At 41.2% G+C, this 16,565-nt stretch overlaps 1 protein-coding gene across 4 annotated transcripts; it reads left to right on the top strand.

Annotated features, from left to right (window-relative positions):
- The first annotated feature begins 68 nt into the window (after positions 1-68).
- ankle2 (ankyrin repeat and LEM domain containing 2) lies at positions 69-16,559 on the top strand. Of its 4 annotated transcripts, none has more exons than XM_007556958.2 (13): positions 69-171; positions 2,831-3,340; positions 4,160-4,354; positions 4,488-4,672; positions 8,032-8,220; positions 8,305-8,427; positions 8,725-8,788; positions 9,874-10,049; positions 10,142-10,248; positions 10,343-10,533; positions 11,452-12,277; positions 12,706-12,837; positions 14,637-16,559. In XM_007556958.2, the coding sequence occupies exons 2-13, from the start codon at positions 2,842-2,844 to the stop codon at positions 14,848-14,850; spliced, it is 2,901 nt and encodes a 966-aa protein (XP_007557020.1). In that variant the 5' UTR covers positions 69-171; positions 2,831-2,841; the 3' UTR covers positions 14,851-16,559. The 4 variants fall into 4 exon arrangements, with proteins under 4 accessions (XP_007557020.1, XP_007557021.1, XP_007557022.1 ...); XM_007556959.2 differs by lacking the exon at positions 69-171 and adding an exon at positions 749-979; XM_007556960.2 differs by lacking the exon at positions 69-171 and adding an exon at positions 1,310-1,429 and having other exon boundaries at positions 11,485-12,277.
- Positions 16,560-16,565: the final 6 nt, after the last annotated feature.

Below are 16,565 nucleotides of genomic sequence, written 5' to 3'. Positions count from 1 at the left end.
GTCGTCCTTCTCTGTGTGTTTTTTAGGTATTGTCCCTTACAATTCAACGTCAAAGGCTTAATTTTGTTCAGGCAGTATGTTGGACGAAAGCGGGTCCTGACGCTCAGCATTTTGAAAGCGTCGCGGTGAGAAGACACCTAGCATTAGCAGCCGGGGAGAGAGGAGGAGGAGGTTGGCGTGCTTCACTTAAAATATTTATTTCTAGCCAGCAAAGAATTATGTTTTAGTTGCAAATATTTTTAGAACTATATCTGTAGTAAAGTCACTGATTAATATCCTGGTTAGTTTCGAGTGTTTGTAGTGTGTAACCACTAGCTTGTCATGCTAAACGGCTAATGACACTGAACAAACTGTTCCTTACGTCAAATCATTAAGCTGGTGTCACTGTAAAGTTTTTTCCGAGTCCACATCTCACACACTGTTCCACAGGCATACCCTTGTAGAGCAATTAGTTATGCCTTAAACGTGTTAAGCATATGTTGACTCGCATACATATCGGCTATATATTTTGTATCTATGTTTACGTTTCTGCATGTTCAAACGTTTCGTCATAAGCTGTTATATCTCATGCTGGCAAGAGAAACGTGATATCAAGTTTATCAAGTGTTCACGTCTTGCGTTTTAGTGCAAGGTGCTGCGTTCACGCCGCACGGAAAATATGTACATACACCGATCAGGCATAATAACTTGACCATCTGTGTGTTTGTTGCCAAATCAGTCTTGACACACAGGCATAGGGTCACTCAGTATCTGAGAGGAGCTGTGGTGTTAGCTGCAGATCCTGTAAGTTCTGTAAGTTGCAAGGTGGAGTCTCCCTGGATCGGACTTTTTTTTTTTGTCATATCTCACAGATGCTCGACTTGATTTAGACCTTGGGAATTTGAAGGCTTGATCATCGCCTCAGGCTCATTTAAGCAGGATAACGACCCTGCAATTAGACACAAAATTGTACTTGCTGTCAAATTGGTTCCACCCACTGGTATGTACCATAAGGATGAGACCATCAGTGTTATTTCCTTTACCTGTCAGCTTTTTAGAATGCTGTGCGTAGCTGGTGCATGCATATGATTTTTTTTGTATTTGTTTACAAAAGGTTAGGATGCTTATAAAACTAGTACAATGCTGTAGAAGTTAATCAGCGAGACCCATCTGATGTTGAAACCCGTCTCTGGTGTTTTGTATTTAACACTGAAACGTTGTTGTTTTCTAAGTGTTTTGTGGCTCGGTGGTTATCGCTTTCAAGGCGTAGGGTTAGGATTTTCCTACGGACCACGAATGCATCGCGCGCCCTCCCTTTAAAGTGAGCATGCGCATGACATGTTGTAAACAATGAGACTATTCCAGACCGTCTTGAGCTTTGTGTCTAAGTTTATCTGCAAAACTAAACGGTACTACATACCTGTGAACCTTTGTAGCGAGATGTTCCTCGGTGAGTACAGTGACATTATTGCAGATGGATGCCATCGCTTACACGTGGATGTTTATCAGCATCATTACCACGTATCAGATTTGTCACGGTACAGCCCGAAAAACCCGTCTCGAATGACATACTTGGGCGTGACAGCATGCGAAAGAACAGTCCAATATTGACTCCCCGTGTTCAGCTCGCTGTGCAGTTGCATTCGTCCTTTTATTCAGCATTAATTATTTCCGCCATAACAAAGCAAAGCAGTTTGATGTGAGCCGTGTGTTAGCTTTCATACGCTCTCACTCCCCGGCTTCTTAAGCTCGAGCCTTCTTGGTTAGCAACTAGCCAGCTGAGGCTAGCCTAACTTTAGTGTCGTCTGTCCTTCTAAAATTATGTTCGGAGTGAAACTTCTGCTATTAGTACACGTTTTACGAGTGTTTTTTTTAAGTACTCTATTAATAACCTTGCATTGAAATTAATTTGAATGATAGAAAGCTATTATAAATATTAAATGCATCCTACACAATGAAAAGGAAACACCTTTTTGTCGTTGGCCAGCATATTTTATCTTTTAAAAAGCTCCTTAATGTTAGAAAAATGATGAAATTCGCATTTAAACTTGGGCAACATTCGAAAAGGTTAGGATAAAATAAGTTACAGATATCAATCCCTATGTCACGTTTTAGTTAATTTCCTAGATGTTGTGCACCTTCAAAGATAAATAAATTAAGTTATTTATAGCCTTATAATTTAATTTATACAAAAATTTTCAATTCTATATTTTTGTATTTGTTTTTGTATAATAAGACGGTGCCATATTTTTTTTCTCACTGTGCTACTAAGGTTTTATATTTCTTTATGTGTAGAGATTCTCCAATCAGTCGACAAGAATGTGGAATTGGCTGATTTTGCATTATTGATGCAATCTGTGATTATCAAGTCAGATATATATAAAAAAAAGTCAAATGACTCGATGGAATCTGCTGGATTTCCTTATGTAGAAACGTTTTAATCTACTTTGAATAATTAATTGCGCATACTGTTCTGTGTGATAACAAGGATCAACTGGAACATACATACGTTTGGATGGAAATTATTTTATTTTGTAAAGTGCCTTGAGATTTGTTGTGAACTGGCACTATATATAAATAGACTGAACTCAGTTGTATTTATTGAATTATAACCAAGAACTGCAACATTTTGTCAGTATACCAGCTCATCAAACCAACTTTGATGCACTTTTTGAGCTTAATAAAAATCAGATAATGCTTCTGAATATATTTTGGGAGGAAAAAACTGGAAATCTATGACAGCTGGGAAAAGCCTGATTGGTGCATCTCTTAATTCACTTCTTTACACAGTGTTTATTAAAATTATGAATCGTAGTGATCATAATTGGTTAGAGTGTGTGTTGTGTTCCAGGGAGCTGAAGAATGGAGGCGGTTCTGACCAGGCTGAAGGGGCTGAGCGCCGCCGAGCTGTCTGAGGAGTTCGTCAGAGCAGACCTGAAGTGTGGCCCCATCACATCAACGACCCGAGCCACCTACGAGAGGAAGCTAGCCCGAGTTCTGGCCGGACAAGAGGGAGCTGTTGCTGCTGAAACAGACAGCAGCTGTTCATCCCAGGTCACAGACAGCGCCGCCAGTTTCTCCAAACCTGCGGCAGGTGCCACCTCAGCAGTTTCACTCGAGTCCGTTGCAGCCAGCAGCAGCAGCACCTCTCAGAGAAATGGTGAAGATTTAGACTTTGGATATGGTGTGGGTCTAAACCCTCCCGATGAAGAGGAGATCTCAGGAAAGTCTGATTTTAACAGCTCGGCCGACTGTAGCAGCTCTCAGTTCAAAGCAGAAACCCCTTCAAAGCCAGCACAAGCGTCTCCGACGTTTTATTATGGAGTCTGTCCGCTGTGGGAGGACGTGTTGGCACGAACCGGTAAGATGGAGAACCTGCTCCGCTGGGGTTCATGTAAATGTTCTTAACTGTTTCTCTTTGATGAGAAACAACACATTGTTTACTGATGGATTCTTCTTGGTGTGCAAATAGCAGTTTGAATCCATCTATTTTTAACTGAGGCTAAAGTCCTTCTAAAGTTTATCCTGACTGTTTACCAGTCACTGTTGTCAACTCCTCTGTTTTTTGTTATTTTTCTCCCCAACTTGTGCAACTTTTTGTCCATTTTGAGCATTACGTGGGTAGATTTTTTTTCTTCTCTCTGTTTTTGCTTTAACTAAATCATTTTACTTTATATTAACTCATCACGTTGTACTTTTACATTAGCAGCTTCTTGTGGAGCATTTTAGTCCAAAATTGCCTGAACAGGCTCACATTACAGATGATTGGGGGGGCGCGGGGAGAGCAGAGAAGCTTTCAGGAAGCAACAGAACAGAAAGTGTGAGGCCGATCGGGACATTTGGCTCCTGTTCTTCCTGTCACCCTTCGTGACTTTTGATGTCAACTACGCACCAGGGACTTTGGAGTGGATGCATTTTGTCATGTTGCATTCGCAAACTTCAGTTTCATTTTATTTCATTGGGATTTTATGTGACAGATCAGCAGAAATTTAGGAAATGTATCTTTCGGCTTTATAAATCAGGAAGATGAAAGTTACAGAATTAGAAAATCTGGCGACAGTTTTGGTAAATATTGTAATGATGACATTAAGAAAACATGATGGAAACAGGTGGGCCTAGAAGCACTCAGCAATGTAGTTCTCACCCAACAGGGTTGAGTAACTTTGTGTGTGTACCGCAGAGGGAGCACATGTTTACACGGATAAGAAAGACGCACTTCAAGCGGTAAAGACCATGAAGGGCGCACGCTTCAAAGCCTTTACCAGCCGGGAAGACGCAGAGAGGTTCTCCAAGGGACTCTGTGACTACTGCCCATCTCCCAGCAAGTCCACACCCTGCATCTCGCCCATCAAACCCGGACTAGTCGTCGGGAAAGGTGGGATTGTATGTGTGGCGATCAGACCCGTCGCATTATTTGGTAGACTGGAATAAAATCACAATTTTTTTTTTTTTTGCCTGATCTTTGAGCGCTATTTTATGTTTAATTTTTATTCTTTTTGGCATGACAGAACACGTGGAGGTGGACACCATCAACAGGGAAAAGGCCAACAGTTTTAAAAGCCCGAGGAGTCAGGACCTGACAGCCAAGCTCCGGAAAGCCGTGGAGAAGGGGGACGAGCAAGCCTTCAGCGAGCTCGTCTGGAACAACCCGCGCTACCTGATCGGCTCGGGGGATAATCCCACTGTTGTCCAGGTGAGAGCAGGAAGTTAATATTTTGATGTTCCTTGGCGTTTGGCTATGTTCACACAGCAGGACTTGATGCTAAATTACAAGCGCACAGCAGCGCACCGTTTATGGAAGTAGTACTGGATTGAGCCATTTATGGATGGAGTTTAGAGTTGATCAGCAATAGAAGCACATAATATTGTTGGATCATCATAATAATAAGAAAGCTCAACTAATAGTGATGGCCTTTTGTGGAGCATTGACTGCAACTTCTGTGGAGAAGTCTGTTTGGATAGTCAGAGTTAACAGTGATGGGATTGTGATGTGATGCGCTCCACACTTTCATATTTTCATAATCATAATCTCCAGCCTTTGTTTTTGTCCGGATTTACGGTATTTAGACTTTTCCGATGGAAGAATTTTGATGCATGTCTCACAATCAGTGACACAAAAGTCAGAACGCGGCACGATGCTTCGAAAACTATCAAACTATCACTAATCAAAATAGATGTTTGAGGGGACAAAAAGATGGGAAGTGGGCCACTTAGCCTGCGGTGGAAAAGTCGGATGTGTGTCTCGTTTGGAGGGGAAAAAAGTACATCTGGATCACGTTTGGAAGTTTCCCTAATTCTTTAGTAGATGCTAAAAACAACGCTGTTGGGATTTGTGGTCAGATATTTCAGCCTCCATTTTATCAGATTTAGATTTTTGTCTATATTTGTTTGTGTTTTTTTGGTAATTTTTTAAATTCAGCATCAGTCTGCAGAACGTTTAGCCGATCGCTCTAACATAATGGTGTGACAGGGTCTGTGGTGCATTCATGGTCATTGCTTTCAAAGTCAACTCCAATGGCAGAACCATTGAGTTGCTGCCAACCTCTCAGACACTTGCAGCCAGTTTGCTGCTGAGGTTTCCTTATGTTCTTTGCCCAGATCTGAACTTTGATCAATTCTGGTGTCAGTATTATGCATACAGCATGACTGAATTCAGTTTAATTTAGGCAAACATGACTCCAGAAATTCCCCTATTGTCTGTGAAGAGCATTAGATAAAAGAGGAAGAATCCAACCGTGTTTGAAAAGGTCACACTTGCATTGGTAACAAAAGCTTTTAGCCAGCCTCCTAAACCAAGGCAAAAACATGCAAGACCAAATGTGTCAGCTTTCTGTTGGAACAAGCTTTCCCCCTTGTGCAGGAGGGGCCATTAGTCAGAAGAGGTGTTGGATTTAGCTGAGAAATCAAAGTTTGCAATAATATCTGCTGAACATTCAAAGGCCAATCTCGTCTCTGTTTTTTTTTTCTGTTTTACTTAAACGTATTCGAGTTGTTTTTATCAACACCTTAAGATTTTTCACACCCAATAGGTTTTTTTAACACACTATCCACATTGTGAAATATAATTGTGGCAGGTTTATGTTGATGGGGAAACTGGTCAAAGCTGATGGATAGGCTTGACCTAAATACAGGGCAATGCTGGAAAAAGAGAAAACCAGATGGAGCCTCCAAAACACTTGAAACCTTGGTTTATGTTTCCCTTTCAGCAGAACAACCTTAAACATAGGTCCAGAGTTACAAAGCAACCCATTTATTTTTTTATTTTTAATTCAAGATGCAAAATAATAGCAAAAACAAATTGTTGTATGTCCCAAAAAAAAAACAGCTGCAGAGGTTTAGATCAAAACATGTTCATCTGTTTGAGACCCAGTCAAAGTTAAAATCTTGACCTATTTTGCAAAAAAAAAAAATATATGAGCAAAACTTTCAGGCTGTAGTTGTTTGAAGTTAATGAGGACGTCCCATAAATGACATGCAGCTGTAATTTCAGCTAAAGGAGGTTCTATAAAGTAGCTACTCATTGGGTGGGGCTGTGGGAGAGAGGCTAAATACAGATGGATGTTCTTACTAAAAATTAGAAACTATCCCTGTCCTTTTACTTCACACCTATGAACTCAAAGAAATCCAGGCGTTTGCGGTTGTAATGTGAAAAAAGATCCAAGAGTATAAAGCTTTTTTTTGTTTTTTTTTTTGCAAGACAGGCGAAGGGGATGAATCCACATTAGAATAAATCTGAATTAAACGCCCGACTTCCAGAGTGAAAGGGTATCCATTGCTACTAAACCTGATGACTCTTTGGTTGTAATTTTGAAGCCAGAGTTCCACAAACTCTGGAACGTCTCTTCTATTAATAGAGGAACCCAGTCCGGCCTGGAACCGTGACGTGTGTTGATGCATAAACATCTTTTCCATTGTCGGCGCCAGCCTGCAGGAGAGACTTGCTTTCAGCTAGCGTCAAGAAGAACATTATTTCTTGTTGGAGAATAAGAAAATACACATTTTCTTCCCTAAAATAAGATGCCTTCAGTAAATCTGACCCTAATGAAGCTGAAACCAACAGGGATGTATGATCCACTATTTCACTTCAGATACTGATGTCTGAGATTTAGTATCGGCTGATATGATCCGATACAGAAAAACACTGTTGAATTGACTTGAAATGTTTCTTTAATAAAAAAAAATAAAAAAAAGCACAATTATAAATGTACTGAATGAAAAATATATTTGATTACTGTGCACCAGTGTAGAGCACTTAAATACACTAACAGTGTCACAAACTGTTGGTGTTTGACATATAAAAACAACACAACTTCAGTTTGTTCAGTCAGTATAATTAGGAGTAAAACAGCCAATGCAAAACAAATGATAAAGAAACTGACAAAAACAATGGGTTACATTGGTCAAAGATGTAAAAATTTACTGTAACCCAACATCTTTCAAAGGGTGCAATTAATAATTCTAAATATAATGCAACATAAATAATGAATCATGACATTGCTCAAAGCACAAATCATAAATTTGGACTCAATAGACTGGGCAAAGGTCACAATGTGCCCAATCTAGATATTGTTTCAATACTGATTAAGATATTAATATCGGTCTCGTCTCTTAAAAATAAACTCAATTGAGGCGTTTTGCCTAAAACATATTTATAGACAAAGGTGTTTTTATCTTTAATGCAAAATGCATAGGGTATATTTTTGTATAGTTTTGGCTTAATTACTACTGTGCATGTTTTGTTTTGTTTTTTCTACATTTTTTTTTCCGCAAATGGCTTTTTAAAGTCCGTATACCCAAAACTACCGTAATATATAAATTAACAACTATCTCAATAATTGATTAATCTGATGAATTGTTGCCTTTGTCTCTTGATTTCATAAATTCACCACATGGTGTCTCAGCATGAGGTATTTTAGCATAATATTAATAATAGTGCCAGTTTTGAGCCTTCGTTCTTTAAAAATAAGCGGACGGTGACAAAATTTGTAACTTCAGCTGGCCAAGTTGATTTCTGAGTGATATTTCTACATGTTATATTTTTTCTACCTTCAGGAGGGCTGCCGGTACAACGTGATGCACGTGGCGGCCAAGGAAAACCAGGCGGGGATCGCTCAGCTGCTACTGGACACCCTGGAAAACCCCGAGTTCATGCACCTCATGTACCCAGACGACCAGGAGGTCATGCTGCAGAAACGAATCCGCTACATTGTAGATCTTTACCTCAACACTCCAGATAAGGCTGTCAGTTTTAGCTCCATAACCTCGACCCCGCTGGCTTGTACATCGTTTCGAGATGCATAAGGAGAGTTTTTGTTTTTGCTTCAGAGCTTTGAAACGCCGCTCCACTTTGCCTGTAAGTTCGGATGTCCGGATGTGGTCAACGTCCTCTGCTCGCACCCCGACATCGATAAGAACTGCAAGAACCGGGACGGCCAGAAGCCCTCTGACGTAAGGAGTTCTAAACACTTCCTCATATTGACAAACTCCTAGTCAATATTTACCGAGTTGTCACAGAGAAAGGCTTCATTAACATGTGAAAGCACACATTTGGAGCCGTCAGCTAGCTAGAGAAAAAGCATTCTTATTTTTATAAGTGTGTGAGTAGCTGCAGAGGGTGTGACCTTTTTAAAATATGTTGGCAGTCACTGACTAAATAATGGGCTAATTATAGATGGGCAAATTGTTCTGACAACAGTGGCTTGTGCAGACTTGGCGTCGCTCATTTGTTTTCCTTTCCTTCCACAGCTTATTTGTAGCAGGAAAAATAAAACCGCAGAGGTGAAACAGAGAATAAGTGACTACTTGGAGGGTAAGGATGACCTCTGTTTGTTCTTCCTTCTGCCTTACATGGAGTCGCATGTACCTGGAAGGAGCGAGCTAATGAGCAATGTTACATCAGGGAGTTTTGAATTTGATTTGTACTTTTTAAGTTATGTTAAGGACTAAATATATATGTGTTCAAAGCTCATGGGGATCAGCTGATTGATGATTGGCTGGTCGGAAGCTAAAGACGCAATCTGTACATGAGCCCCAAAAGGTCGAGCTAACGCTCGCTGTTTGGTGTGGAAGATGGAACTGATGGAAGGCTAAAAGTTTGCTAGTTTTGGTATCAGTGAGGAGACCCACACAGGTCACTGTTTATTAGGGAATGTTTCCAGTCTTGGTTATCTCATAGTTAAGGTACGGGTAATAAACACAGATAGTGCTGTTATTTATGCTAACAGCAACCAACATGTGATGCTGGAGACCAATTTCAGATAAATCAAATCCAGTTAAACAGCAAAGATGGGTAACCCAGACGCTCTTTCTAGAAGACATAATGTGATGCTAACTCTGATCTTGATATTAATAATTAATAATCAATCATGCTCTCAATATTTACAAAAAAACCTAGCTATAGTCTCTCTTGTGAAAGTGTAAATTAGACATTCTGCAATTATTTTCACTCAAGGTTTTATTGGTAAAATCTTCCCAAAACCTTAAACATTTCATCATATTTTACATTTCTTGGATGACTATGACTTTTGACATTTTTATAGAGAAATCATTGATCTGTTTTCCTATAAATATTTTTACTTGATGTGCCTGGAAAATGCATAATACCGCCCCTTTAAAATAAGAATCCTCTGGAGTTTTTTTTTTTTTTTTTAATTATTCTGGGTTTTCAAAATGACAGATGCTGCTTTAGACCGGTACTGTCATGATTTCAGAACTTGGACATTGCATTTCCTAAATGGCCACCAGCTAAATACACCAACTCACGTTCTTGTGGTCATCCATAACGTGGCGGCACTCGGTCAGAGCTTGAGCTGTTTGTCTGGAGTGAAAATGTTATCCAACTTAGACGCATGGCCACAAAAACCTGTGTAAAGTTTCTGTTGCGTTGCCTCGCAGACCGCTGCTATATTCCCTTACTGAGGGCGACCGACAACACCTCTCAGCCCATCATCGGTGCTTCCTGGTCGCCAGAGTCCTCGGAGAGCCTCTCTCTGATCCAGCGACACACAAGGAGCCCCACGGATCCTTGGATGACAGTCACAGCCTTCGCCGGCCCACTTAGCCCCTCTAAAGCAAGTCCACTACTCTGTAGCTCGGATGCTCTATTCCCAAAATAAACCACTGTCACCAGTTGTTGACGGCAACGTATTGTCATATCATGCAGGCGGATGATTTTCGTCGGTCCTGGAAGACGCCACCGAGAGAACGGGCTGAGTTCTTCCACCACATTCTTAAGTCCGACCCGGACAGAGGGGCTGAGAGAGTAGGCAGGTACGTCCTAAGCCTCGCAGTCCTGACAATAGTGAGTAGAAGGTTTCTGCTGTCTGACCACTGAGTAACTAATCGGCAAATTCTTTGAATTCAGAGACCTGGCTCATGAGCTGGGGCACCCCTGGGCTGAGTATTGGGGCTTCCTGGACTGTTTTGTGGATCTGTCCTCCACCGAGGGGCTCCGTAAGCTGGAGGAGTATCTGAGCAAGAAGGATTTTAATCACAGGGCTCATGAAGGGGCGGGGCCAAACGAGACCAGCAACAGGTTCAAAACTCCCTCACCAGGTGCCATCCGTTTATTCTGAGAAGCTGCAAAGCCTTAGTTAGTGGAACAGAAAATAAATGAACTAGAGGTGCACCGATGAATCGGCATCGATTTCCTTCATTTTGGGAGATCGCGGCAGACCGATATTTACACAAACCGAACTCATCCACCAGTAATATGTACCTCGGCAAAGATCTGAAAATCAGCCCACCAAGTCACGTCTTCACGTGTGTGTGAGTGGTGCTGGTCGCCCCACTGTTGTCAATTTAAGTGATTTTTGTCCCATATTTTGCAACTTTTCAGACAAATAAAAATCTGTACTGGCCAAAACCTGAATCAGCAGATCAGGCTTTTTAGAGATCGGTGATCGGTGCACCTCTTGTATTTACACGAATAATCGTGTTGTTTTAAAACTACTTATTGTAATGATGTTATCACGATAAAGTCATCACAATAAGCATTAAATAATATGATAAATGCCCACCTCTATAATATTTTAAGAATTGTGATTTATTGTACTTGTCATGATGAATTTATCGTTGTCAATTTTAATTAATGATGTTTGAAGAACTTCTTCACTGTTTGTTCAATGAATATCAATGTATTTTAAAGTGTGATTAAATGTGCAGTTTAGTGATTGAAATCACATTTTTTGTTACTGTTGTCCTAAAGAAGCATTTTACAAATGGAAATGTTTTTCAATAACAGTATTTGTTTTTGCCTGTCAGCCATACATTTACCTAAAAAAGAAGTAGTAAATAGTTCTTGCAGTACCTTTTATTGTTATCACAACAGCGCCAGAAAATATCGTGATAAAACTTTTAAGTCCATACGGCCCATTCCTAGAAATCGCCACAGGAAACCATGGATTTGCATGTTTCTTTTGTAATTGGCTGCTTTCTAAATAAATCCATCTCGATTATTCGTTGTGGTCCTAGGCAAGCCCAAAAAATTCTGCAACTCCATTTCAGTCGGTGCCTTCCTGGACGAGGGCGACGACATCAGCCTGGAGGAGATAAAGAACCGTCAAAACGCGGCGCTTTCCAGCATCACCTCCTCCGCCGCGTCCAAAGACACCTTGAAGGGCTCCGTGGGCGGCCGGGAGTTCCACATCGCGCTGCGCCACCGCGGCGCCGACCTGATCGAGAACGCCGCCGAGCGGGACCTGCTGTGCTGCTGCGACGATGGCCTCCTGTCGCCCGGCGTCGTCTGCAAAACTGGAGCGTGCTCCTCCTCTTCCTCGTCCAGGGATAGAACTCACAATGGAGAAAAGGCATCCCCGCGTGGCTCTCCGTCCTCCTCCTGCATGCTGTCGCCCATCTCCAACCTGATGGCGGAGTTCGAGCGCATGTCGCTCCATGAGCCCGCGGACAGCCCCGCCGGCTACCGCGAGCGGCGGAGCGGCAGCAGGAACCGGCACAAGGACGGCCGCAACTCATGCAGCTCCTTCTCGGCCACGGACCTCAGCTCAGGCCTGAACCGCCTGTCGCTCCGGCAGGATGGCAGGGACCGGGCGGAGAGCAGCAGCAGCGGGAGCTCAGACGAATACTTAACCGCCGAGGAGAGTCTGGAGTCGCTGGGGAGGACTAGAGGGTCAGCGTCTGGGGTGCGCAACTTCTGCGCGAGATCCAAGTCGTGGGACCACGGAGGCCGGGACCTGAGCAGCTCCAGCTCCTCGGGGTCCTCGTATAAGTCTCTAGATAACTCCCATGAGTTCCTACCCAGGACCCCGCCGCACTTTAGGAGAGGACTTTTTATCGAGGGGTGAGTCGCGTCGCTTTCTTTTGCTGTTTTTGCATCTTTAGCGACGTCAGGAGGAAGTTAGTCATTTCAAACTGTAGGTTGTTGTTCGAGTAAAACTCTAAAGCAGGGTTGTCCAAACTTTTCACCACGTTGGCCGAAACCATCAAGTTGAAAATGATCCACAAATATGTCAGTCCCAGTAAATCAATGAATTGCATGATAAATTAAAATGAGCGCGATCGCTTCCATTATGATGATTAATATTTAACAGAGACTTCATAATTAATTTTATTAGTAGTTTTATTTATTTACTTTTGGGTTGTTTTTTTTTATTTGGTTCTGTGAAATTCCAGCTTCTGCTCCAGCTTTCCTTCCACAGTGGGTCATGACAGGTGAGGACTGAGTGTTTTGATAATAATGCAGCTGATGAATCCTGCGTGCTTTAACAGGGACTCGCCCACCAAGCTGGACAGCGAGGTCATGTCAGCGTTGCGGGACGCTGATATCGATCCACAGAAGTATCCCAGTGTGCATAAATGGAAGAGCACAATGAAGTCATACTCTCCATCCGACATGCAGAGGTTAGTGGGTCAGCAGTCTTTTTTTTTTTTTTTTTTTTTTTAAGCTTTCAGTATCTGATGACTTCAGATTATAGTATATAATATTATCCTAACCTCTAGTGAAGTGTAATGTTTTCACAATCTTAATCTGTGAATATTTCCAGTCACACCAGTTGGACTCGTTCCAACACCCAAAGCCACTGACTGAATATCTGCAGGACTATGTCGTCTTCAGTGTCTTGTGAAACTATTCACTCCCCGTGAATTTTTTTCACAAGTTGTTGTTCAGCAAGCATAAAGTTCAACATGTTTTATTGGTATTTCATTTTATAGACCAGGATGTTGGGAAGTAGAAGGGAAAAAAAATGATGCACTGAAAGGATTAATCGTGATTAATCGATTGGTGAAATAATTGACTAATTTAGTAATTGATTAATCGTTAACTGGAGTATACAGACTTAAAAAAAAAGGCCATTTGCTGAAAGAACAACATACTCTGAGTAGTAATTAAGCTAAAACTAAAATATATATAAACATCTAGCATTTTAGATAAACTTTTGTTTATAAATATGTTCTACCCAGAATGTTTAGTGGCATTTTTAGATTCACCTGGTTTAAATTCTGTAAACAAATGAATAAATAAATGCAAATTTTCTATTAAGCATATTTTGCTGTGCATTTATGATTTTAAGCAAAAACATAATCAACAGATCGGCTCCACACTGTATTGATAAATTAATTCACGTATTGATAGATTTTTTTTATTTTTTTTTATCTTCAGATGTAGAGTACGCTATAAATGATCAAGTGTTCACCAAAGGGACACTACTATTGCTTTGTAGGCAATAAAATTTCTCAGTTGAATTTTTTTTATTTGCATGATTTTATGTATTTTTAATATACAAAAGAGGCTTAAGTTGATAATTGGAAATCTGGAGCATATTCTCTCTTTTTTTTTTGTCTGGTTCGTCGATTAATCGTCAAAATAATCAATAGAACGATTAATTACTAAAATACCAGTTCCTGTTGAAGGATGGAACCGATTAATAAGGATAGCGTTCAGGAAATTTTTATTATTTTTTTTTAAGCTGTGGCTCTCTTCTTGCTTTGTTTTTTTATATACATAAAGCCAGATTTATAAAGTGCACAATTAATCGTTTTTCTACCAACAGGAGCTTGGCCGAAACCCGTTTAATGTTCAGGCGTTGAACTGAACAGTACTTTGTGATTTTTGAAACTGTAGGAGACTGTTTTAGATGCATGCCACATTACTTACCGTTTTTTCCGCACTATAAGGCGCATAGAATAGACGCTACAGTAGAGGCTAGAGTTACGTTATGCATCCACTAGATGGAGGGAATGTCAACAAAACAGTCCGACTCCGGTTGGCGAGGAGAGCCTTCCGCTACTGGGCCGGGGCGTGGCTGGACAATGGTCACCCTTCTCCGTTCGCGCACAGCATGTTCGTGGAGAACGTGCTGCTAAATGACCTGCAGACGACCTGATTATCAGGTCGGTAGGTAGATAGGTCAGTCAAATTTTATTGATAGATTACAAACCAGCGTTCTGACAACTATCCCAGCATGCACCGCGCGCTTCTTCTTCTACAGGCGAAAATGAGGTCGGCGGCTGCTTACCGTAGTTGCTAGACCTGTTGTGGCTCAATATTGGTCCATATATAAGGTGCACCGGATTATAAGGCGCACTGTCGGCTTTTGAGGAAATTGAAGGTTTTTATGTGCACCTTATAGTGCGGAAAATACGGTACTTTTGAACAGGCGATACAGGACAGCCTAACTCATGTTGTGTGTGTTGCTTAGCTGGCCAAGCCCTGTCGTGAAACCCCGACTCAGGATGCAGCAGCAGCAGCAGACCCCCGGTTCTCCTGGCAGCGGCCTGATGTCTCCCACCGGTCGCTTCAGTCCAATCCGCCACGCTGCCTCGCCAGACTTTAGCCCCAGCCGGTACAGCCCTGCCAATGTCAGCTACATCCAACGCCTCCGCTTCAAGCACCTGAGTGAGCCACTATTCTAAACTGCCCCCCTCTCTCTTCCTCACTTCTACCACTACACAACACACACACACACACACACACACACGGACACACACGGACACACACGGACACCCGCCCTCCACCCCAGCTACACCCAGGTCACAACACCCAGAGCTCAGAAACCACCAAACCTGACTGAAATATGCACAAGTGTCTGGAAGATTTGTATCAATGGATGTATGGTACTACTAATGTAAAACAGGAATTCTCATCAACATTAGACTGTAAAAAAAAAAAAAAAGAAAAAATGGAGCATCTGAAATGTTTGTTGACGTACTGTACGGATGTGGAACTATGTCGAAATTCATGAAAACGTGTTCGTGGCAACTGTGAAAACACCTCTGATCATAGCCGGAGTCCACTTTTTCTTTCAATGTAATTTTTTTTGGGAATATTGTGAACACATGCCACACTTCTCCCCCCTTTCAAAAAAAAAAAAGTTCAGCCGGTCACTAAAAAAAAACAAACCAGCCGTCAGGATTCTGTCACCGAACAATGTTGTGGAAAATACTGAAACGAGTAAAAAATTGTCAATATTTTAAATATTTTTTTGTACGTTGGTCAGTAGCACAAAAAATAATAAATGTTTTTATTAATGGTGTTTAAAACTGCCATTTCCTGTGTTGTTCCTCAGTTCAGGAATCGCCTTAATTTTCTGAAGTGATGGATCCGTTCTGTCGGTTTAGACTCACTTTAGCTCGTACATGAAATGTACGAGGAGACGAAAGGAGAGAAAAAAAACGGAGATCTTCCATATTTTTATGTTGATCTGTAGTAAAAATTAGCATTTTTTTCATGTCTACCAGATGGCTCTAAAATGTTTTGACATTCTGCATCCCATTAAAGGCAGCCTTAAACAGTGCCATTTCCTGTTTGTTTGTTTGTTTTTCCATGTCAGAAGCATGTCCTTCAGTGCATAATGGCACTAACCAACCATAAGTCAGGTTTAATTTGGTTTTTCCTAGCCGGAGATCAGATTTAAAGCTGATTTAACAGGATGGGGGTTTTTGTTGTTTTTTGTTTTGAGCACTAGAGGGCGGTGTGACCCAACACCACCATCCACACCTGTTTAATATCTTGAGGATCCCATTTGAGATAACATGTCAACTAAGCAGAAGCTGCCTTATGTGACTAGATGAGTTGCATCCAGTATTTATATCCCTTCTAATGATGCAAAACATAATAATAATAATTTGACTCCTTGGGGGGGAAAAAACCCAAACAACTTTAGTCAACCAAGTTGTGTGCCAGGAGTCTCGTTCTGACTACAAGTGGCTTACCGCGTATTCATGTTACATGTTGAGGTTTTTCAGAACTGAGTCAGTTATATTTAGATGAAGGTTGGAAAAACAAAAATTATTTCCAAATTGATACCATCCTCACTCGAGTTGAGAGCAACAAATGTTCTGAATGTATTTTTCTAACCTTTTGTCTAAGAGCACAATCCACTTCACCAAGAAGATTGTATCATCATTCTCGTGCTCTTAGGTGACGAGATCGAGTTCTGGTCTCTGAATGTTATGAATGTGGAACTTTGCAAAAGTGCACCTAAAAAAAAAAAGATTTAAACATGCTTCTTGTGCTTTTAGCATTCTGTATTTTTATTAAAAGAAACTTTCATGACTTTTTTTTCTTTATGTATAGACTTAATTTGCTTTTATCTAACCAATAAACCTTCACTCACACCTTCCCTGCT

This window comes from Poecilia formosa, unplaced genomic scaffold (assembly GCF_000485575.1).
Source record: "Poecilia formosa unplaced genomic scaffold, Poecilia_formosa-5.1.2 Scaffold82, whole genome shotgun sequence".
Taxonomy (NCBI): Eukaryota; Metazoa; Chordata; class Actinopteri; order Cyprinodontiformes; family Poeciliidae; genus Poecilia; species Poecilia formosa.
The sequence above is the reverse complement of the archived record's forward strand: the minus strand, read 5'-3'. Positions and strand labels throughout refer to the sequence as shown.

What these genes read in the sequence shown, in the direction of transcription:
- ankle2 (XM_007556958.2), top strand. Translation starts at nt 2,842, where the DNA reads ATGGAGGCGGTTCTGACCAGGCTGAAGGGGCTGAGCGCCGCCGAGCTG. An exon ending in ATAATCCCACTGTTGTCCAG is followed by an intron (nt 4,673 to 8,031) that starts GTGAGAGCAGGA and finishes TTCTACCTTCAG; the next exon opens with GAGGGCTGCCGGTACAACGT. An exon ending in AATAAGTGACTACTTGGAGG is followed by an intron (nt 8,789 to 9,873) that starts GTAAGGATGACC and finishes GTTGCCTCGCAG; the next exon opens with ACCGCTGCTATATTCCCTTA.